We start from the raw sequence: 22,191 nt of genomic DNA on the forward strand, positions 1-22,191 counted from the left end.
GCAGTCCGAATCCAGCCATCGCGAATCCTTCTCCCTTTCGATCTTCTGCTTGGTTCCTAATCAAAACAAGAGTGCACGCATTTCCAAGATCTAAACAAGATGGACAGGAGCTCAAGAGGCAACTCACTTGATGATTAATTTTACGAGCACGAGCACGAGTAAGAGGACTAGCGATAGGTACTGGTGTCGGCGCGGATGCGTCGTCGGTTTTGATGTCCTCATCATCATCTTTTTCAAATTTGCAACACAGACATCTGTAGTTTTTCTATGTCAAGTCTACTGTCACAATGTATCTCCTTGTTCTAAATTCAAATTGCCTATGGTACTCTGATTTTAACACTGCATAAACTTTATCTTTCTGGAGTTCTTGAGCCTCATACTTTGTTGCCAATATGAGCTCCTTTTGAAACTTGAAGAATATCTTTCTATTGTACAGCCTTGTAGCCTGCCTTTCGAACTCATATGCTGTACTCAACCAAGGCATTGATCTAGTTTCAAAGTCCTATTCTACTTGATTCTTTTCTATTGTATCTGAAATTCTTTGGAACTCATTCATAAATCTCATAATACTATACCTTGGTGTGACATCCAGTTTGAATAATGCATTTGTGCCTTCACTTCTCGCTGTAGAGTTGATGAAAGGGAAGAAATGCTTCTTGAAGTAACATGGAACAAAATTTTCCCTATTAAACCACATGTCATCAAGGTATCTGAAGCCACCGACATCATATGTTTGTGGCAACTTCTTGTACAAGTACTCAAACTCTATTTCGATCAATGAGTTCCTAAGAATGTCAAAGAGATCGTCATGCAGCTTCTTGTTCCTTTCCAATGAAAATATCCTGCCACCTTTCTCCTGAGCTTTCTTCATAATGTGGAAGAAGCAGTTTTGATGAATAGTGTCCGATAGAACGTTTCTGATAGCAGCCTTCATTGCTAGGTCCTGGTCAGTGATTATAGTTTTAGGGTGCTTTCCTCCCATACAAGTCAGCATTGTCTAAAACAACCACTCAAAAGTTTTTGTAGTTTCATCCATTATGAAAGCGCAACCAAACAGACAATTGTCCCCATGACCTGTAATACCAACAATTGGTGCAAACTTGAGGGAGTACTTGTTTGTGTTGTAGGTTGTATCAAAACTGATGCAATCTCCAAATTCCTCATAGTACCTTCTACTTGTACCATTGGACCAGAAAATGTTTTTCACTTTGTTGTTTTCATCTATGGAAAACTTGTAGAAGAACATTGGGTCCTCAGCCTGTTTCTTAGAGAACCAGTCATACACTTGCTGCATGTCATTATCCGATGTTGCCTTATTTATCTTTGTCTTCTCGTTGCTGATATGTTTCTTGTTATATGGAGTGACATCCCCTCTTATATAAGATAGGACTGCCATAATATTCCTATCTGGTAGGTTCACTTTGTTGAATGTTGCAATAAGTTCTTTCTCCATTTCAGTCATCCTAATCTGTGAAAATAGTTTATTCTTCTGATCCTTGCTTGCAAACACATGATTATGCTCAAGATTCAACCTGGTTATTTTCCATTCTCCATTCTATAGTGTGACAACAAGTTCAGCGGGGCACTCAGTTGGTACAAGCGTACTTGTTTTCCTTTTGTTTGGCACAAGATTAGGTGTTGGCGGTGTACCAGAAATCTTCTTTTTGTTCTTTCTTGCGCTTTGGACTCCTGAAATAGAAATCTTCCTTTTGTTGTTTCTTGTGCTTTGTACTCCTGAAACATTAGTGCTATCATCCTCCTTTCTCTTACCAGACAAGTTACACTTGTATGTGACCCTTGTTACCTGGCCATAGTTGTGATCTTTCTTGTCTTGGCACTTGTATGTGTGCCATTTGACCAATGAAAACCTGACTATAAATGCATAGTCATTGTAGAAACTGTACGCATCTTCTATTGTTTTGAATTTCATGCCTAGCTGAGGAACATGCCTGCTAGCATGTTCCTAAGACAAACGCTCAGCTGCCATAATACTTTGGCTTTCAATCTGAATTGCCCTGAGCTCTTTCTTCATCTTGTTCTTCACTTGCTACTAGATGTTGTTTTGTCATGTTGCCCTCTGTATCTTGCTCCCCTTCACTGCCTTGTTCATCTTGTCTTTCCTCATGTACCATGTTTTCTTCATTTGCAAACTCTGGTACTGCTTCTAATTCTTCATTTCGCAGGCCGTCTACATCATCTTGTGGTGGCTCATAGATTCTACTGGTAGTGATGAACATCCGGTTCTGTTTTCACCGGTAAGGAAAAAGGTGTACTGTTAGATATTTCATCTTGTATTGTAGCAAACAAAGTAATTTAGCTGTATATGTAGAGAACAAGTAAATACCTCTAGTGGAAATGGCTCATTGAGTATGTCCATGAAACTTCCTGTCATTTCATATGACAAAAATTCTTCATAATTCTGATTTGAAGATTTAGCCTGAGCTATGACTTGGTTCATAAGGCTTGTATAGCTTGATCCGCCCTGTGATAGTACATAACTTGTTCCTCCTGGTGACATGATCACCTGCAAATTTTGGGGTTCACCATTACAATAAAATCTTAGTTCTTTTGTTAGTACCCATTTTTTAAAAAAAAATTGTGAAATGCGAGTTTTAGGAATCTCACTTCTTATCTCTGCATTTCTTGTTCTTGTCCATAGCTGCTGTAGTTCACTGGTGGTATTGAGCTCTGCTGTTACAGCATGAGGTCAGTCAAATGCCAAGGAGATAGAGAGGAAGACAAAGTAGTGGAATAACACATTGAAGCAAGACAAAGTAAGTCAAACTTGTAGTGCCTGCTGCATTATTATTATTATATTTTTTGCACAGGGTTTGACAAACTTATATGTCACACTGACAATATGTGTTATAAGTTGAATTCCTTTTTACCTCATGAGTATTGTTGGCATTTTCAATGTTTGTATGAAACATGTAGTAGCTCTCAGGATTGAATTCCACTTCTCTTTCGGACGCACCCTGCATATGAAGAAGACTATCCTGTCCATAACAGTTGTAGTCCAGTAGTGCTGATGAACTATCCTGTTCATTACAAACAAACAAAAAGAAACTCAAATATCAGTAGTTGCAATTAGGAATAGTCTAAATTACAAGTTTGTAGCATTGCAATTGTAGTTTTATTAATATATAATAACTGCAATTTTTATTTACCTCATTAGTATAATTGGGGTTTACAATGTTTGAATCAAAATTGTAGTAACTTTGAATATTGGCTTCTAAATCTCTTGCTAAAGCACTCTGCATATATTAAGATAAACCGATTAGTGAAAGCAACACTGCCAAAGCACTCTGCATATAATAAGATAAATCAATTTTTCAAACCTGTTCACAATGTATGTTAGCTGTTATCTCTGATAATTGTGTAAGTTCTAGTCCAGTGTCATCACATCCAATACCCATTTCCCTTAAGAAGTCTTCATCTCCTATTTGATGCCGTCCTTCGTTGTGAACCTGCATAAATATGCAACAAACTATTATTTTTAGGTGTAAGAAGATCTTTTGCATTGCAGTCAGCCAGTGGGTAGTGACATTTGTGGTGATCATCTAAACTTACAACCAAAACAAACAAGCAAAAAAGAAGGGTGTCTGTCGGCAATTCTATCATGTGCATGGAATTCCACAAGCTGATCAATTTGTGATCAAGTTGCCTCTGAGTTCTTTACAAGTTTCCCCAAAATCCTATACAAGTTACCTCTAAATCCTATACTAGTTGCCTCTGAATTCTATACAAGTTCCCCCTAAATCCTATTCAAGTTGTCTCTGAATTCTATACAAGTTGCCCCTAATTCCTTTACAAGTTGCCTCTGAATTCTACACAAGTTGCCCCTAAATCCTATACAAGTTGCCTAGGTTCATAACACATTGTTCTTGTAGTCATCAACCACCATGTAGGCATGGATCCCACTAGATTTGCTCTATGGTCACTGTTATGATTTGTGCTACCACTTAAATGCAGTTTACATAACTCATGATGTACCATCCTACTCTTAAATGCAGGTGAATGTCTTACTAAATTTTTTAGGCTCTATGAAAATGCAAATGTGACTTTGACATACTACTCTGTTCCTCACTCCTTGATGGGCTTATAATACTAGTAATTAGTTTGTATATATACATGTATTTATATAAGTAACAATACGTTACAGTTGCACTATTTGAAACTTGCAATTTTCATATACTTATTTTGTAATTGTTGGAGACAGATAACTGGAAATCTAAATCGGTTTGACAAGTGTACTTTACTTTGGATAACTATAGAGCTATAGCAACAGCAACAAAGAAGACAGAAGCAAGATGGTTACGGTTCAGGTGTTTCAGTGAACTGATGCAATGAGAAAAAGGAGATGAAGACAAGAAATAGAATAATCTTGCTGGTTAGTACCTTTTTCCTAGGCAGATCATGTAACACCTCAAGTGTTTGCCTTCCACATTTGCACTTGCATTTCATGAACATGAGCATCATTCATCCATTCATAAGCTTGTGTTGCCTGAAACATGTTTTTGAAACATTGCAACGTATCGTTATATTTCATGTGTGTTTTTTCGTTTATGAAATGAAAAGTGTGCAACACTTAAGTGCAACATGTGCAACTCACTTTAGTGAAATATGGTTAGTTAATACTATGCAACAAGATCATGAAACATGTGAAACATGACTATGAAACATTTGTAACATTTCATGTGTTTTTCATTGTTTCAGTACATACAATGCTTGATTCTTGTGTGACCAAGGTGTGCTGTGACTAATAATTCTCTTAAACAACTTAGGGACACCTAGAATGTCATTTGGAACATTGTTCATATTGATCATGTTGCCTAAATAGGATTTCAAAAGTGGTTTGACTTGTTTTGACCCCTAAACCCCTTTTATTTGACTGTTTAAAAAGTGTAGCTTAGGATGTTTGCATGTCTGAGCAACCTAAAGCAAAGTTGTAGCAAATTTTATAAGGAACAAACTTTGTTTAGGAGCTAAGTCATGAAAATGTGCACAACATGCTTAAAAATGGCCCACAAGTCAGAATTTAAAGCTGATTCAACATCTGAAAATAATTCTCAGTGTTATAACTGGATTTCAGTTTCATGTACCCTAGTTTAGAGCTCTGTAGTTTGCAAACAAAGCCAAACCAGCTCGAGCTCCAATTGTAAAAATTGTAGTTCACATGTAGATGTTCAACTTTGTCAATTGTACCTTGAGCTATATCATCACGGTTTAGGAGTTAATCACTGTCAAACTTCGCCTGTCAGTCGGTTGATGGATCACTGAATCAGAGTTTCAGGCAAGCTACAGTGCTGACCATTTTCAGAAAACGTCCAACGCGTGGCGCCACCTGTCGCCAGCCGTCTGACTGTGCAACCACGCACCGTGGCCGTCCTGGTGCTGCTGGCCACGATGTGAACACCCCCACGCGCCTACCGACCGGCTCATAGTCTGTTTTTCATTTCCTTCGCCTTCACCCGCGTGCAGCAACAGAGCAGCTGCTCCGCCATTGTTGCCGACCAAGCTTCGCTAGCGCCTAGCTCGCTCGTCGCTGCAAAAAAACGCACCGGCCAGCTCGTCCATAGCTCGTCGTGCTCTCCTCTACGTTCTCCACCTCCTAGCTGAGTTGTTTGAGCTTTGGTAAGGGCGCAGTGACCATTCCAGCCACCGCCGCCATGAGCATGTCCTCGCCGGAGTTGAGGGCGCCATGGTCGGGGTAGCTAGGAACCTTCCCGCCTCTTCTCTTTGCTGGGATAGCACCGTGGCGACCTCCTGTAGCTCATACCGTGCTCGGTTAAGCCAACCATGGCTTGCTGACGCTGGCAGCTCGCGCCGAAGCTCTGCCGTGCTGCCATCACCGGCGACGAGCTACCTCCGGTTAAACCTAGGTCACACTAGTAGCATTGATCGATGCGTCTCGTCACGTAGATCACGTAGGTGTCCTCCATTTCGTCAGAGGAGTCGCCGTTGGCGAGCTTCGCCGTGATCAGCGCCGTCGAAGCCGCCTCCCCTGTTCTGTCTCACTGACAAGCGGGTCCGGCTGACAACCGGGTCCCACACGTCAGTGACTGTTTGTTCAAAAGGCTAGTTCATTTATGCAGATTTTGATGCTGTTTTGTGAATTTTGTAACTCCAAATGTGTAGATCCAAATGGTGTAATTCAAATTTTGTTAGACTCACAGTGAGGTCTAGTATTTAAGAAAAATATGTCTTGAGCACATGATGTAGAAATTTTGAATGAATTAAATAGGAACTTGAAAGGTGTTTTTGAATGCATGCAAACTTGTTTAAATCATATCTTGAGTTTATATGATCCAAAAATTATGAAATTTTGTGGTTAAGCTAGTCTTGCTTAGTAGAAGCTCTGGTTAAAATTTGAGAGTCATTGCATGTATAGTTTTTGAGTTATAGATTTTCCTTTTATCACTGTTTGATACTTGTGTGAATTTTTGTAAATTATCTAGGAATCCTATGACCATGAAACTTGGTGGGTAGTATCCTAGTACCTTAAGGATGCTAGGAAAAATATGAAATCTGTTGCTTGACACTTTTCACTAAGGTTTCCTAATTATGCCATTTTAAGCCATTATGCCTTATCATTTTTGTGTAGGCTGTTATACTTACTCAAATGGTGTGAAATTTTTATGGTAGTCTACTTAGGGCATGTAGTATCTACTGTAATTTTTTAGATTTAATGGTATAGTTTTCATATATGTTTACCATTTTCTCTAATTAATTAAATAAATTAAGAAAGGTATTAAAAGAAATGTTTTGGTGACGAACACCCCACTTTCTGGTGTTCTTGTGATATGAGTAATAAGTGAGTAGAGTTAGTTTTGTCCAATTATGTGTTTATATCATAAGTTAATAATTATTTCGTTTGCATTATGTCCCTCTGGATAGATCTGGGAACTTTAGAAAGTTCTCCATGATATTTTGGTTTTCTGTGAGTGTGATGAATACAAGAGTTGTAGATAATTTATGTATCTAGCTCCTGTCAAAATTTGAGGGCATTTGGCCCAGTAGTTTAGAAACTACAGTTGTTTAAAGTTAGGTTCCAGTTTTTGCTTACTCTCTGCCTTGTGAGGACAGAGTTCTGTAGATCAAAGAATTCGACTTGGTAAAGTGTTGAATCATGCCTTGAGGTCTGAAAATGAATTGTAGACAATTTCATAAGCTTTCCAGATTGTCTTGTTGCATGCCATTTGGATTTATAAATCTCTAGTTATGGATAGTTTACTGTACCATTACATAGTCTTAATTTTTCTGAAATACAAATGCTTGAGTGTATGCTTGATGCAATGTTCCTGTTGATTGTTTAGGGGTTAGCCTAACTTGAGAATATGCTTAGATGCAGGTGCTAGGTCATTAACTGAAGATGATTAATTATACATTAGGTTGTATAAACTTGGTAAGTAAAGTGATTTGAATAGGGCTTAAGTTGGAATATGTAAACTACAGCGAACATGTGCATTCCTCGAGCATCCCGGACATTCATTCATGTGCATCCATGATATTTATCTTGCGCATTCATGCAATAGGTGTGCCGGAGGGAGTGACATTGCTGGAGTTCGAGGGAGCCAATCAGGAGGAGGAGCCCGAGGTGCAGGAAGCTGACGAAGCAGCCGCCGCGGAGGAGTTGCCCGTGTGCCCTGACCACCAGCCTTCCTTATTCCTGAAAGGCAAGTCCCGGAGCATATTAAGCCTCCCATGTTTTTACAAATACATTGAGTATCTTTTATTGTTGATGATGCATTAAGTATAGGAATTGGTTGGAACCAATTGCTGTATTATATATCCTTCCTTGTCCAGATATCGCACTGGAATCCTATTTAAGTTCAGGACGGGTTAAATGCTTAGCCATGCTTAGTGCGGTAGAAGTCAGGTGATTTCCTATCACCTGCGAGCTTTAGGATGAGGTGGATCACGGTTGGCTATATTTGCTATCGTGAAAAAGAACCATGTTAATAATAAATTAAGACCGGACGGAGTCTTGTGTAGGTTTGAACATAGTGACTCCGTCTGAGTCATTTAAGGACCGATACGCTGTACGTCCTCATGTCATATTGAACGCAGTCTAACACTTAGCTGGCCGGATAAGTCGTTCCGACCGCGAAGCCTAGTAGCTCGACTCAGGCTGGGGACACGAGCAGTGGCGTGCATTCTAGAGGTAGTAAGGATGTGTGGAGAGCCATTGGCATAAGTCCAAGGTGGGTTAGAGTCCCGAACAACTTTGGCAAAGTGGTTCTCTAAGAATTTCGATATGTTCGGACTCGCGACTCCTAAATCGTACCAAAGGTGACTTGTTTGCGACCCTGACGGGGAAAGCAGGGTTTGTGTTTAGGATTACCCCTCCAGTTGGATAGGAATCGATTCGAATCGCCGTCTCTCCCGGATAGTGAGAACTTGACTGAGCAGCGGCAACGTAGATTCAATTAATTTAACGATATGGTTAAATGGATGATGATGATAAGGTTGCCACAATGAATACCTAATATGGTTATTAATGTTTGCACCCTAATAAAATGATTGCTTAGTATAGGTGCTAATATAGTTGCCAGGTTAATGGCTAAAAGTCACTGCTAGTTCAGGTTAAGAGTTGATCATTATTACTTATGCTTTTCTGCAAAAAGAAAGTGTCAGCCAGATCCACTACATTAAGCTATGCATAATCCTTGGTGTCATTTGTTTGGTTTTCGACGGGTAAGTCTAGCTAAGTATATTCCCGTACTCAGGGTTTATTCCCTCTTGTTGCAGATGACCTTCTATATTAGGGATTCTATAAGTATTGTCTCCACCCGGCGGGTGATGAAGACTAGATCATGGGCATGATCTCTGTTCTCTTATCTGAATGCTTTTGCGGGTTATGATCAGCAACCAGTATTTGTATTTGAACTCGAGTGTGTAAGTTAAACTATTTGCTCCCGTATGTTTTACAAGACTTGTTTTGTAATAACGATGACTCTATGATGATGTAATCTATTTGCGAACGTCTGCGAAATGTTGTAACGTACGATATGTTATGTTGAATTACTGTGATCTTGGTTGTATGCAAGTTGGTTTAAAATCCTTCGAGATTTCAGTTGACTACCGGGTTTATATGGGCTCAAGTTCGAGAATTTGATCGTTTCGGCGATTGTTTTTTTTTTTTTTGTACTTGTGCTCTTATAAATTGGTCAGTTCTGTGACAGATCATATCATTTGCCCTTGTTCATCTTCTTGTGTTTTACCTGTGCATTTATTCTCTAATTTTCGCTCTTCTCTCCACTCTAATTCCCCTTCTAGATCCAGATTAATCGGGGGTGTTTCTTTCTTGCTGGAGGGTGTAGTGTCGGAGCTGTAATTTCTGTGTACTGTTTTATTGGGCCGAATAGCTGCTTTGTGGCTCGAATGAGTAGTTATTTGATATAGCGGGTATCGGATCTTGCACCCGTTAAGGTTTGGCGGGTCCGGTAGCTGCTTTGGTTGGGTTTGCGGGTTCATTTGCGGACCCGTTTTGTTGCCTGCTACAGAAAAACAACAGAGAATAGATCTAACATTTGGATGCAGATCCAAGAGTTCTGAACGTTGCCTGAGATGGTTCATATATTTCATGCGACTGAAATATAGCAACTCCTTAACAAAAACAGTAAAAAAATTAAATGGAGACAGGACAGGAGGGTTTTGCCGCAGGACTTCCGTTCCATGTCCGTCTCCGACCCAGCACCCGGCGGCGCGCCCAAGGCGTGGTCTTTTCCTGCGCGCATGCGGCCAAAGCGGGGAAAGGAAAGCCAAAAGGAGCCCGTCTCCTACACCAGGGCCGGCCGGCGACCGGCGGAGACTGAACAACCACCCGAGGAGGTCCTCCGGCAAAAGGAAAGGCTGATGGAAAGCGAAAGAAAGCGCGCAGGGCAGCCAGGGGAGTGGGTGTTCCTTTGTCCCTCTCGCCGCCGTCGCGTCCGCTTTCCTGCACGCATCGGAACCAGCGATATTCTTCCCTTTCCCTCTGTTCCCGTCGCGTGCGTCGTGTGACGTGTCCGTGCGATGCGTGTCACTCATCGGGTCCTCTCTCCTCTCTCATGCACTCATGTCAGGGACGAGTAGCTGGCACATCATCTGCGGGTAAGCAGTGGTTAACTCGAAGTTTCACAAACCCATGAACGGAAATGCTAACATTCGAATGATACTCCATTGTAGTTCGAAATCATGTGAATCTTTAGCCACAAAGTCTCTGGAGATACTCTGTGCTCACTTGTGGATCCAAATTCCAAGGTTCAAGTTGAGCAATCCACATTCCACACCCACACGTATTAGGGCGCGTTTAGTTCTAAAAAATTTTGGTTTTTGTCCATCACATCGAATTTTTGAACGCATGCATGGAACATTAAATATAGACGAAAAAAAAACTAATTGTATAATTGGGTGAGAAATCGCGAGACAAAACTTTTAAACTTAATTAGTCCATAATTAGACACTAATTGCCAAATACAAACGAAAGTGCTACAGTAGCCAAACCCAAAATTTTTCACGAATTAAACGTGCCCTTGGTAAATTAACATGCTAAACTACTTATGTAAGAATAGTAGGACATTTGGCGAATACATATAAACCCTACTTAGCCCATCCCAAATTCTCCATTTCCAGGCCCCAATCCTACCCTTACATATAAACAACTTCCTCCTTTCCAAAACGAGAGCAAAAAAATGCGCAGCACAGCTCAGTCCACCTGGACCCTACTTGGAAGGACCGAGCCCATGAACCCTGCTGTCTCCCGGACCCCTCCGCCGGGCCCCAATCCAAGTACTATTATCACCTTCCCCTTCCCGTCATTTTTGACCGCTGCCACCGCCACCGCCGGTTCAAGCACCTCCGCCGTCCAACTGTCAAGCTCCTCCTCAAGGAACTGTCCGGACGCCGCTGCGAGCGCCTGCACCGCCGTCTCCTCCACACGCGTCCCAGTTCCTCCTTGGCCGATGGCCCTGGCAAGCCTTGCGCGGATGGAGGCTGTGGCGTCGCCGCCACCGCCACCTTCCTTGTCGAGGGTGACCACGCTGGCCGCGAGGGCCTCGAGGAGGCCGTGGGGCTGTCCGTGCTCGCTCGAGTCGCTGGAGTCGCCTTCGTCGGTTAGGTCGCTGGGGGCTCCATCGTCTTCGTCTTCGTCTGGGTCATCCTCGGCGCAGAGGTTGAGATCAAGGCTGCCCAGCCCGACGTCGTGCCGTGCCCGCTTGCCCTCGCCCTGCGGTGACTCCGTCTTCCTCTTGAGAGCGCCGGACGACGCCTCGTCCTCCGACCACAGACTCAGGCTGATTATTTGGTCGCTGTAGCCGCCGGGCAACTTCGATGCCGTCAGGATCACGATGCAGCCGGAGAGATCCAGTACTTGTCCGGACTGATGATCCTTGAGAGAACCGCTCTTAGATGCGGCGACCAGGCAGTCGGCAACGTCGCACGATGCGTTCTCGACATCGTCCACGATCACCACCAGCATCCTGCCACCCATCTCGGACGCCCTGGAGACAACATCCAAGCACAGCTCCTCGGCGCAGCTGAACTTGCTCGCGTCGGCGCAGATCACGCGATCAGCCGAGCCGCAGCGCGTCTCCGCGATCACCATGACAGCGCGCCGCGTGGCGCTGTGGTCGCTCCCCTTCACGTACAGCCACGCGCCCATCGCACCGTCGCTCTCTCGGCGACGGCTAGCAACCACCGCCTTGGCAATCTCCGCGACGACGGCTCGGGGCTGCCACGGGATGTTCCTGCGCAGCCTCTGCTCCAGCTCGCGCACCGCCGCCGCGGAGCCATCGCCGCTTCCTGGGGCGCGGCTGTCGGATGTCGCCGAGTCCGAGAGCGGGTGGCTGCTAAGAGCAAGCGTAGTTGCCACGCCCTGACATCCCGGTCCCATCGTCGGTGGACTCAGGCCCCAACGAGGACCCCTTGACGGTGAGGGCGGGGGCCACCGTCCTGTCCTGCTCTTGCGTTGCTCCATCAAGCCATCCAAGCCCAAGAACCCCGCCACGCTTGGCTTGCTCTTGCTGGCAGGTAGCAAGCAAGAACCAGACCACCATGGACACGGAGGGGAGCATGGATCAGAGCAGAGGTGAAGCTTGCGGCACAGCCCGCTCCATTTCCTCTTCAACTCGATCAGATATCTCTGCTAAACCATCAAAAGAATCACAGTTAGGACACATCTTGTTAAGATCAGTAGCTTCTTGGCATGCCAAGAAATCCAATTGTCATTGTTTTCTTACCTTGTGTGGTGCTTGGGCTGCCGGTGGCCTGTCCAACACCAGCCAGTCCGGGAGGCTGGCACGTGGGGCCTCCGCATCAGCCTCTGCCTTCACGAGCGACGCCTCACTCTCGTAGTGCTTGGTGCACTCGGTGCAGAGCACCAGCTGCATCTCATCCTGCTCATCTCTGCTCGCAAACGCAGTCGCCGCCCTCGCCATTGCCAAAGGATTCTGCCGAAGCTGCTGTGATGTCACCATTGCCGGAAGCACCCCTGCACTGGCACTAGACAGGACAAAGAAAGCAATGCTAAACAATATAAGGGCATTACAATCGTTCTAAAAAAAAAAGATCAGGACGAAGCTTCTACTATATTAGAGTAGACAGCTTTCACAGAAATTGACCAACAAACAAGCGAGTCTTACTTAATGTACTTTAGTCCTCTAATAGAGTAATAGTTTCAAGTAATCACAAAACTTCAGCGAAGTCCCTTCTAATCAAGACAAAAGCAATGCTGTTACACTTACGCTAGGCAGGGACAAACAAATACATGTCATGAAAGAACACTGGTACTGGTACAAAGAGATGATAGAGCTTCTAGCCTTCAACTATAGATTATAGATGAGTACTTCTCAAACAAGATGAGCCAAAAACAATGTTGAAAATAGTAGGCTATAGTGGTCTTAGAGCGGCTGGACGTTCTCCCCACTATGTTTTTTTGTTCTTTCTCACGCTATGGCTGTTATGGATGCTATATCAGGCAATAGCGGAGCTAAACCGCGATTGTTTTGAACTATAGCCAGCCACTGTCTTTATTTAGTGACGCTAAACAGGTTCCACATGTTCTTTTAAGTTAGATAAGTTAAAAACTTAATCAACCAACATCTGATTGTCTGGTTAGTGTTTGTTTATGCCTTGGGCTGCTGGACAACTACTGATGTTATACTCCCTTCGTCCTAAAAAGTATAGAAGTTTTGCTTCCTCATGAGTCAAACAATTTCAAATTTAACTAGATTTATATAAAAAAATACCATAAACATTTATAGACTCAAATAGTTCTATTATAATAATATAAATATATTTCAAGCTTAATCTAGTAGGTATCATAAATATTAGTACTACTTATAAATATTTAGTCAAACATAAAATTGTTTGAGTCATCGAAAAGTGAGAGTTACATCCTTTTTGAAACGAGAAATCAGTTAATTTTATTGGAATAATGAATGTTCTAGCTTATAAATTATATTCAGTTTTCCAAAATGCTAAATGGCTTAGCGGCTGCTATAGTGCAGCTATAGTTGTCATAGCTGTTTCAGCAAGCCACCACTAATAGTCCAATTTTCAACATTGGCCACAGTAGAAGTCTAGTTCTGAGTTTTTTTTTCGGAACATTTGAATTTCCTTCTAGACATTATCAGAGAAGATAAGTGTTTTTTTTTCCTGACCGGTAGCCAGCACCGGTTCAAGGATAATCGAAACTTTCTATTTTATCAGAGATTTCCCCTCAACTCTGCATTGCAATACAGAAATGTGATTGAACTTGTGAAAGGCAGCATGATTGCTAGGAAAAGGGACGCAACGCAGCAGCATCGGATCAGTCTGACGCGTCCTCCCGGTGTACCAAAAGGAGGGCCGGGCTCATCAGGATGCCAGGCACTGTCGCTGCATCAGATGAAGCCCTTTTACGTCAGACAGAAACTGAGACCAGCTCAGATCGATGGAATCTATGCTCTGCGCCACAGATAGGGGAAAAAAATCACACGGCTGCTATGGGCCAGTTTGGTTGTGGGAATTTTTGGCAAAACGACACTGTAGCGTTTTTGTTGTTATTTGGCAATTAGTGTCCGATCATAGTTTAATTAGGCTTAAAAGATTCGTCTTGTGGATTTCGTCTAAACTGTGTAATTAGTTTTATTTTTTATTTATATTTAATGCTTCATGTATTCGTCCAAAGATTCGATGTGACGAGGAATCTTGAAAAATTTGGCATTTTGGGAGCGAACTAAACAGGGCCTAGGCTACCATCCCGTTCGGCCCCGCGAAACATGCTTCCAGGTGATTTGTTGCGAGAGATCAACACTATTCGGGTTGAAAGATAAAGGCACATTTGGTTCTAAATAAGTCACCTACTTATAAGTTGAAAAGTGAAATAAATGACTTATTTTGTCAAACACCACTAACTTATAAGTCACTCTGCTTATAAATTTTAAGTTGGTTCACCCTTACTTAAAACTTATAAGTTACCCTTTTCCGCGTGGGGCCCACACCTTTAATGAGCTTATAAGTCATCTACAATCAAATAGACATGACTTATAAGTCACTGGTTTTCAGTCGCCAGACTTGTATGGAAACCAAACAGGCCCTAAGTCTAAAACTACGGATTATAAGCCCTTCGGCCTGTTCACTGGTTGGTTTGTGGGCTGGTTTGGGCTGGTTGGTGCTGGTTTGTTGTGAGAGGAAAACACTGTTGGCTGGCTGAAACCAACAAGTGAACAGGGTGCTTGTTTAGTTGCACCAACTTTGCACCTCCAAAATTTGCACAATGCAAGATTCTTCATCACATCACATCAAATCTTTGGACACATGCATGGAGTATTAAATGTAGATAAAAAAATAACTAATTACACAATTTGGTTGTACTTTGCGAGACGAACGTTTTAAGCCTAATTAGTCAACGGTTGAACAATTATTACCAAATACAAACGAACGCTACAGTGCCACTACAGTGCATGATGCTTTTTGGATGTGCAAAGTTTGGACAACTAATCGCACCCTAAGACAAACAAACGAAGAGAGCAATTTCTTCGTCCTCATGTCCTCTCTGCAATATTTCAGTACCTTGAGTTTACATGACAAGCTAGTAGCTCATTAATGGCTACTAGGAACTAGGAGTAGTGTTAGCAGGTGGATGCTGCCTCACGGGGGAGCTTGCAAGATGCACGCTGAGCTGACCAGCACAGCTTGTCCGTTTGCTTGTTCTAGCCAGTAAGGCATCAATGGAGGACCAGAGCAAGAATGCAACAGTAGTGAGCAAAAGGGAACACGGACACGAGCACAGACGGAAACATGGTGGCAGCACGCAGGAGAGCATAGTACTGTAGTATGTAGGAAAGCAGGTTTCTCGGTTGGGAACTGGTTTGCTTGGTGCTTACCTTGGGAGGGAGGAAGAGGACGACGACGAGGAATGGAGGCTGTTGAGGGACAGGCCGGTGCCGCTGCCGCTGCCGGTGGGGACCACCACGGCCTGCAGCGCCCAGGCGGACTCCACCGGCCGCCGGCGCCGCTGCTGCCACCTCATGTACGTCTGATAGCTGGCAGTGGCCACGAGCCAGGCGCGGCCGCGGGAGGCTCGGAGGTCGTCGAGGAGGCGCCCGAGCTCGGCGACCATGTGCTCCACGGGGCTGTACGACGACACCGCGTGGTTGTCGTTCGGTTCCTCGTCGAGCGCCCACCGCAGGTCGCCCACGTAGACCACCAGCCCGCCGCCGCGCTGGAGCTGGACGGCGTCCACGCTACGGCGGAGCTCGGAGGCCCGGGCGTTCACGTTGGCGCGGCTCATGAGGCGGAAGTGCACGTAGGAGAGCTGCAGTTTGAGGAGGTGAGCGCCGGCGAGGTCTTCGGGGACGTCACCGCGTTCGAGGCGCCGCAGCAGCTCGCCGGCCACGGCCTCCGCCATGGACACCGAGTCGCCAACCACAACGGGGTTGCTTCGCCGCCCCTGCTTCCGGACCATCACTTGCAGGACCGCGCCGACGTCGTCGTTGCATGCGCTCGGGACCGGCGCGGCCAAGAACTGCGCCGGCCACAGCCCGAAGCGGTCACCACCTTTGCTGCCGGAGGAAATGCTGGGGTCGATGAAGAAGTGGGGAGGGATGGGTGGCGGCGGCGGGGACGAGGAGGAAGGTGGTGGCATGAGCACGCTCTCCTCCTCGAGGTTGCTCTTGACTGTGGCGCTGGAGAAGCCGGCTTCCCGCATGACGCGGCTCACGCTGGGGTCGTCGAGGATGGACATGACTAGCTGCTCCAGCTCCACCTTGATGGAGAGTAGTGGCTGCTGCTGCTGCGGCGGCGCATTTGTTGCTGGCGGCGGCTGCTGGAGCTCAACGCACCCGCGGCGCTGGTTGGACTGCGCGCGCTTGAGGGCGGCGACGAGCGCGTTGGAGAGTGTGGGGCTGGGCTGGATAAGCGGCGACGTGAATGGCGCCGTCGAGGAGGGCGGCGAGTGCGGGCCGGAAGCGGGCAGGCGGTTGAGCGCGACATTGAAGCATAGCTGGAGCGCGCGGCACTGGAATGGGTGCTGCGGCGCGCCGTGTGACGACGACGCACGGGGCGCCGGGTGCGAGCGCAGGCAGGCACGCTTGAGCAGACCGTACGGCGCCGCCGGGGACGCGGGTGAGTAGAAGGCCGCGAGAGGCTGCGCGCACGCGGCGGCGGCGGGGCCGGTCAGCAGCGCGAATGCGACGTGCAGCGGCGTGACCTGCGCATGGCCGCGCCGGCGCGCAAGCGCGAGCGCGAGCTTGAGCACCGCGGCCGCCTCGGCGGTGAGCGACTGGTGGATGGTGTATGCCCCCGCCCGCATCCCTCACCGTCACCCGGCCACCCCTCCACCTAACACGCTGTATGTTTGTGTCACGTTCTTGCTTCTTCTCCCTCGCTCGCAGCAATGGGAGGGAAAGACGCCTTCTTTCGTGCTCGAACGTTGGGAGGCAGCGCAGCAATGATGGCGTGTCGTGTGAGCTAGCTGAGCGCTTCTCCCCTCTGTTTTATCGGATCAGATGAGAGCGCTCTGCTGCTGCTTGGCAATAGGTGCCGTCTGTCTGTGTACGTGCCTAGGCTAGCTAGTGCTGGCGTGCTGCTGGCTCCTTTTATGGCTGCTTTTCTTTACGACCTTTGTATTCTCTCTCCAAACATTTTACGGAGAATTTGAGATTGAAGTAGCTTTTTTTTTTTTTTTTTTTGCTACATGGAGGGTAGCTAGTTTGTCTCTTTACGAAGTGTGGCGGATGCCGCCTGCTGAGCCGCCTTTGCACAGCCGCGCCAGCCTTTGCTCCCTGCTTTCTCTCTCACGCCCAGTGTGCGGGCCAATGCCATGCAAGGGTCCTTTTCTTTTGCTGGAGCACAGGACTCTGTTTTTCAGGGAAGCAGGGATCGATCGAGCTTACCCTTTCACACACTACTTCCTATCCATGCAGCCATGCAGAAGTGCTCCTTGTTTTGTTTTAGGCGCCGGTTAGCTCAGCTAAGAAGCAGTTTTTTTTTTGAAACAGTTGAACTTTTTTTTTTTTTTGCCTGGTTCGGCTGGCAGAATTTTAACTAAAACTGGCTAAAAAATATTGTTCTGGCTGAAATATTGTGAGAGAAAAATATTGTTCCGGTTGAAAAAAGAAGCCGAACAAAACCGAATATAAGGGCCCCATTCGCTTGTCTTAAAAATAGCTTGTTCGGCTTCTTTTTTTAGCCAGAACAGTGTTTTTCTCTCACAACAATTCAGCCGGAACAGTATTTTTCAGCCAGTTTCAGCCAAGTTTCAGACCAGCGAACGGGGCCAAGGTAAACTGAACGGGAACTTTATGTGAAGCTGGACTGTTTTTAGAAAATTATTTGGCAAAACATTTTCACTAACAGCTTAATGTCTGGACGAGAAAGATAAATGTGGGAGGGAGCTAAGATATGCTACTTTTTTCAACTTCTTCTCAACTCATCACTTGTAGCTAATCTTATATTTGATTTTAGTTTTATAAAAATTATTACTTTCCTATGTTTGAATGCTCACATAAATTGCTTAAATAAATCAATTTGACTATCTTTTTAGAAAATGCAAAATTAGGGTGTTACAATTCTATCCCCTTAAGATGAATCTCGTCCTCGAGATTCGGATGATTGCTTACTCAAACAGTTGTGGGTAAGACTTTCTCAGATCCTCTTCTCTTTCCCAAGTAGCTTCATCCTCTGTATACCGATTCCACTGCACCTTGCACATCATTATGGTTCGGCTTCTCGTAACTCTTTCGGCAGTTTCCAAGATCTTTATCGGATACTCTTCATAAGTAAGATCTTCCTTAACAGCAAGTTCTTCCAAAGGAATCTACTCTTCTGGTACCCTCAAACACTTTTTCAATTGGGAAACATGGAACACGTCGTGCACACCTGACAAACTCTCAGGCAGTTCCAACTGATAAGCTACTTCTCCACGTCTCTCTAGGATCTTAAAAGGTCCAATATACCTTAGTGCTAACTTTCCCTTCATATTGAATCTTTTCACACTTCTCATTGGTGACACTTTCAAATACACATAATCACCAACTTCGAAAGTCAGCTCTCTTCTGCGAGTATTAGCGTAACTCTTCTGTCGGGACTGAGCCACTCTCAAATTGTCTCTAATCATTCTCACTTGTTCTTCCGCGTCTCTAAGGACATCAGGTCCAAACACTTGAGTTTCTCCAGTCTAATTCTAGAACAAAGGCGTTCTACACTTACGTCCATACAGCGCCTCGAAAGGTGCCATCTTGAGACTCTTCTGATAACTGTTGTTATATGAGAACTCTGCGTATGGCAGACTCTTATCCCAACTATCACCATACTGAAGTGCATAAGCTCTCAACATATCTTCCAAAATATGGTTGATCCTTTCAGTCTGTCCATCAGTTTGCGGGTGGTAAGTAGAACTGAAATTCAACTTTGTCCCCAAAGATCTATGTACTTTATGCCAGAATTGCGATGTAAACTAAGTGCCTCTATCCGACACAATTTTTTTGGGAACACCATGTAAGCACACTATTCTTTCCATGTACAATTCTGCTAGTCTTGCACCTATATAGGTAGTCTTGACTGGTAAAAAGTGGGCAACCTTGGTGAGTCGATCCACTATTACCCATATTAAATCATAACCTCTTTGAGTGCGGGGCAATCCTATGATAAAATCCATACCAACTTCTTCCCATTTCCATTCAGGAATCTTCATTGGTTGTAGCAACCCTGTAGGTCTTTGATGCTCAGCTTTCACTCTTTGACAAGTGTCACACAAAGCCACATACTCTACCACATCTCTCTTCAAACCATACCACCAATACTTCTCCTTGAGATCCAAATACATCTTGGTACTTCCGGGATGTATAGAATAAGCAGACTCATGGGCCTCTTGCAGAATTGCATTACGGATAGCCTTCACTTCAGGTACACATATCCTTTTTCCAAACCAAAGAGTGCCATTCTCATCCATTCTGAATTCGGGTGCCTTTCCAAGCACTACATTCTCTGCTATCTCCTTAAGTTTTTCATCCTCCAATTGACCCTTGTGTATCTCTTGCTCCAAAGTAGGCTCTATCACCAATTCCATTGCATTAGTGACAAAACTCAAGTTGAGATACTCCATTTTAGCACACAACTCTGCTGACATAATTGTCGTCCCCAGTCCATTAGCATACCTCTTCCTGCTAAGTGCATCAGCTATGACGTTTGCCTTTCCTGGGTGATAATGCACTTCCAAATCATAGTCTTTGATCAATTCCAACCAACAACATTGTCTCAGATTCAGATCTAATTGGGTAAAGATATACTTCAAACTCTTATGATCTATATAAATATCACTCTTATGTCCAATTAGATAATGTCTCTAGATCTTCAAAGCATGAACCATAGCTGCCAATTCTAAGTCATGAGTAGGGTAATTCAACTCATGCTTCCTCAGTTGTCTAGATGCATATGCCACCACTCTTCCTTCTTGCATAAGCACACATTCAAGGCCCAAACGGGATGCATCACAATATATAGAGAAGTTCTTGCTTAAATCAGGCAGAATTAATACTGGAGCTGTAGTCAATCTCTTCTTTAGCTCATCAAAGTTTGCCTAGCATTTATCTGACCATGCATACTTAGCATTCTTTTTCAACAGAGCTGTCGTAGGCTTAGCTAGCTTGGAAAAACCTTCAATGAACCTTCTGTAGTATCCAGCCAATCCCAAAAAGCTTCGAATCTCACTTACAGTTGTTAGTGGTTTCCAATTCAATACATCTTGCACTTTGTCTGGATCCACTGCTATTCCACCATTAGAGACAACATGACCCAGAAAAGAGACTTCCTTCAACCAAAACTCACACTTGCTCCGCTTAGCATACAACTTATATTCTCTAAGCTTTTGCAAGACTAACCTTATATGTTCAACATGTTCTTCTTCAGTCTTGGAGAATATTAGTATGTCATCTATGAATACCACCACAAATTTATCCAGAAACTCCATGAACACCTTATTCATCAGATACATGAAGTATGCAGGTGTATTGGTCAATCCAAAAGACATAACGGTGTACTCATATAATCCATACCGTGTAGTGAATGTTGTCTTGGGTTTGTCCGAGTTTCAAATCTTAAGCTGATGATACCCTGAGTGGAGATCAATCTTGGAGAACACATGGGCTCCTCTCAACTAATCAAACAAATCATCAATCCTAGGCAAAGGGTATTTATTCTTGATTGTAACCTCATTAAGTGAACGGTAATCCACACACATCCATTGACTACCATCCTTCTTATCCATAAAGATCATAGGTGCCCCCCATGGGGAAGAACTAGGGCGTATGAAACCTTTTTCTTGCAACTCTTTTAGTTGTTTCTTAAGCTCTTCTAATTCATTAACCCCCATTCTATATGGACGTTTAGCTATTGGTGCAGTTTCAGGTAATAATTCAATAATGAATTCAATGTCTCGGTCAGGTGGTATACCTAGCAAGTCATCGGGGAAGACATCCGGGAACTCCTCCACGACACGATCTTGTTCATTGGCTTCACCATCTAGCTAGTTCACTATGGCTATAGGCTGAGCTTGCACTACCACTTCCACACAGATTCTATCTCCATTGAGTGATGTCACAACCACAGATTTCTCCTGATACTAAATCACTGCCTGATGTTGTTTCATCCAATCCATTCCTAGAATAAGATCAATTCCTGCTGTTCTCAACATAATTGGTTTCACTTTGAAGTCTACCCCCCTAAGGAAATGCTAGTTGAGGGACTCCAATATGAAGTGGGCATACTACCTCCCGGTGAATTTACTAGTATGGGTTTTTTCATGGCACACAAAGGTATGCTATGCATTCTAACAAAAGCTTGGGATATAAAAGAATGCGAAGCACCAGAATCAAAAAGTACTGTAGCAGAGATAGAGTTGATGCTGAACATACCCAACATGACCTCTGGCGTCTCTTGAGCTGCATCAGATGACACATAGTTCACCTTCACAGTGTGAGGTGGTCGAGCGTTGAACTTCTGATTGCAGTCTGGTTCTGAGGTGCTTGTTGGTTCTACTTCTTAGGGCACTGATGAGCATAGTGACCTACTTCTCCGTAGCGGTAGCAGGCATTGGGGTTATTGGGTACACCACTCTTCACAGGAGCATTGTTGGATGGTCCCTGGTGTGTTGCCGGATTGCCAGTCTGTTGCGGGGGACGTTGATTACTATACTGTTGCTGGTACTGAGGGCGTTGCTAGAACTAATTCTGTTGAGGATACTGACCATGGTTTCCCTAGTTAGATGATCCTTGATTCCTTTGCTGGAAACCCTACCGGGAATAGGCACACGGGCGGGTGTTACTTCTAGAAGCTTGCCCTTGAAGCCTCCTCTTCTTGGCTTCCATCTCTTTACGCTTATCATCAATCACAAAAGCGCAGTTCACTAATGACAAAGTTGGGGTAGGTGTTGGACATCAGTTGAAGCTGCAGTCCATCATAGAGTCCCTTGAGGAAACGGCGTTGCTTATCCTTGTCCTCAGCCACATCATTTGGAGCATAGCGTGACAGTTGAGCAAACTTGTCACGATACTCCATCACAGTCATGGATCCTTGTTTGAGGGACCTAAATTCCTCCTACTTCAATTCCACGAGTCCATTAGGGATATGATAAGATCAGAAATTGTCCTTGAATTCCTGCCAGGTGATAGCAGGAGCATTGTTGGGACGTTCGTACTAGAAAGAATCCCACTAATCCTGAGCTGCTCC

The 22,191-nt window shown here is 44.6% G+C and overlaps 2 protein-coding genes across 3 annotated transcripts; both read right to left on the bottom strand.

Annotated features, from left to right (window-relative positions):
- Positions 1–2,621: 2,621 nt before the first annotated feature.
- LOC136492747 (uncharacterized) lies at positions 2,622–3,463 on the bottom strand. Its single transcript, XM_066488754.1, has 4 exons — positions 3,339–3,463; positions 3,168–3,254; positions 2,889–3,038; positions 2,622–2,691 (listed from the first exon to the last, which is right to left on the bottom strand). Exons 1-4 carry the CDS (start codon positions 3,414–3,416, stop codon positions 2,629–2,631), a joined length of 378 nt encoding a protein of 125 aa, XP_066344851.1. The 5' UTR covers positions 3,417–3,463; the 3' UTR covers positions 2,622–2,628.
- A 6,954-nt stretch (positions 3,464–10,417) lies between these two features.
- LOC136494168 (protein SMAX1-LIKE 4-like) lies at positions 10,418–16,881 on the bottom strand. 2 transcript variants are annotated; one of them, XM_066490328.1, is made up of 3 exons: positions 15,351–16,881; positions 12,222–12,483; positions 10,418–12,124 (listed from the first exon to the last, which is right to left on the bottom strand). In XM_066490328.1, the coding sequence occupies exons 1-3, from the start codon at positions 16,775–16,777 to the stop codon at positions 10,691–10,693; spliced, it is 3,123 nt and encodes a 1,040-aa protein (XP_066346425.1). In that variant the 5' UTR covers positions 16,778–16,881; the 3' UTR covers positions 10,418–10,690. The 2 variants fall into 2 exon arrangements, with proteins under 2 accessions (XP_066346425.1, XP_066346424.1); XM_066490327.1 differs by having other exon boundaries at positions 10,418–12,127.
- Positions 16,882–22,191: the final 5,310 nt, after the last annotated feature.

The sequence above is a fragment of the Miscanthus floridulus genome, chromosome 11 (genome assembly GCF_019320115.1).
Source record: "Miscanthus floridulus cultivar M001 chromosome 11, ASM1932011v1, whole genome shotgun sequence".
NCBI classification, from domain to species: Eukaryota; Viridiplantae; Streptophyta; class Magnoliopsida; order Poales; family Poaceae; genus Miscanthus; species Miscanthus floridulus.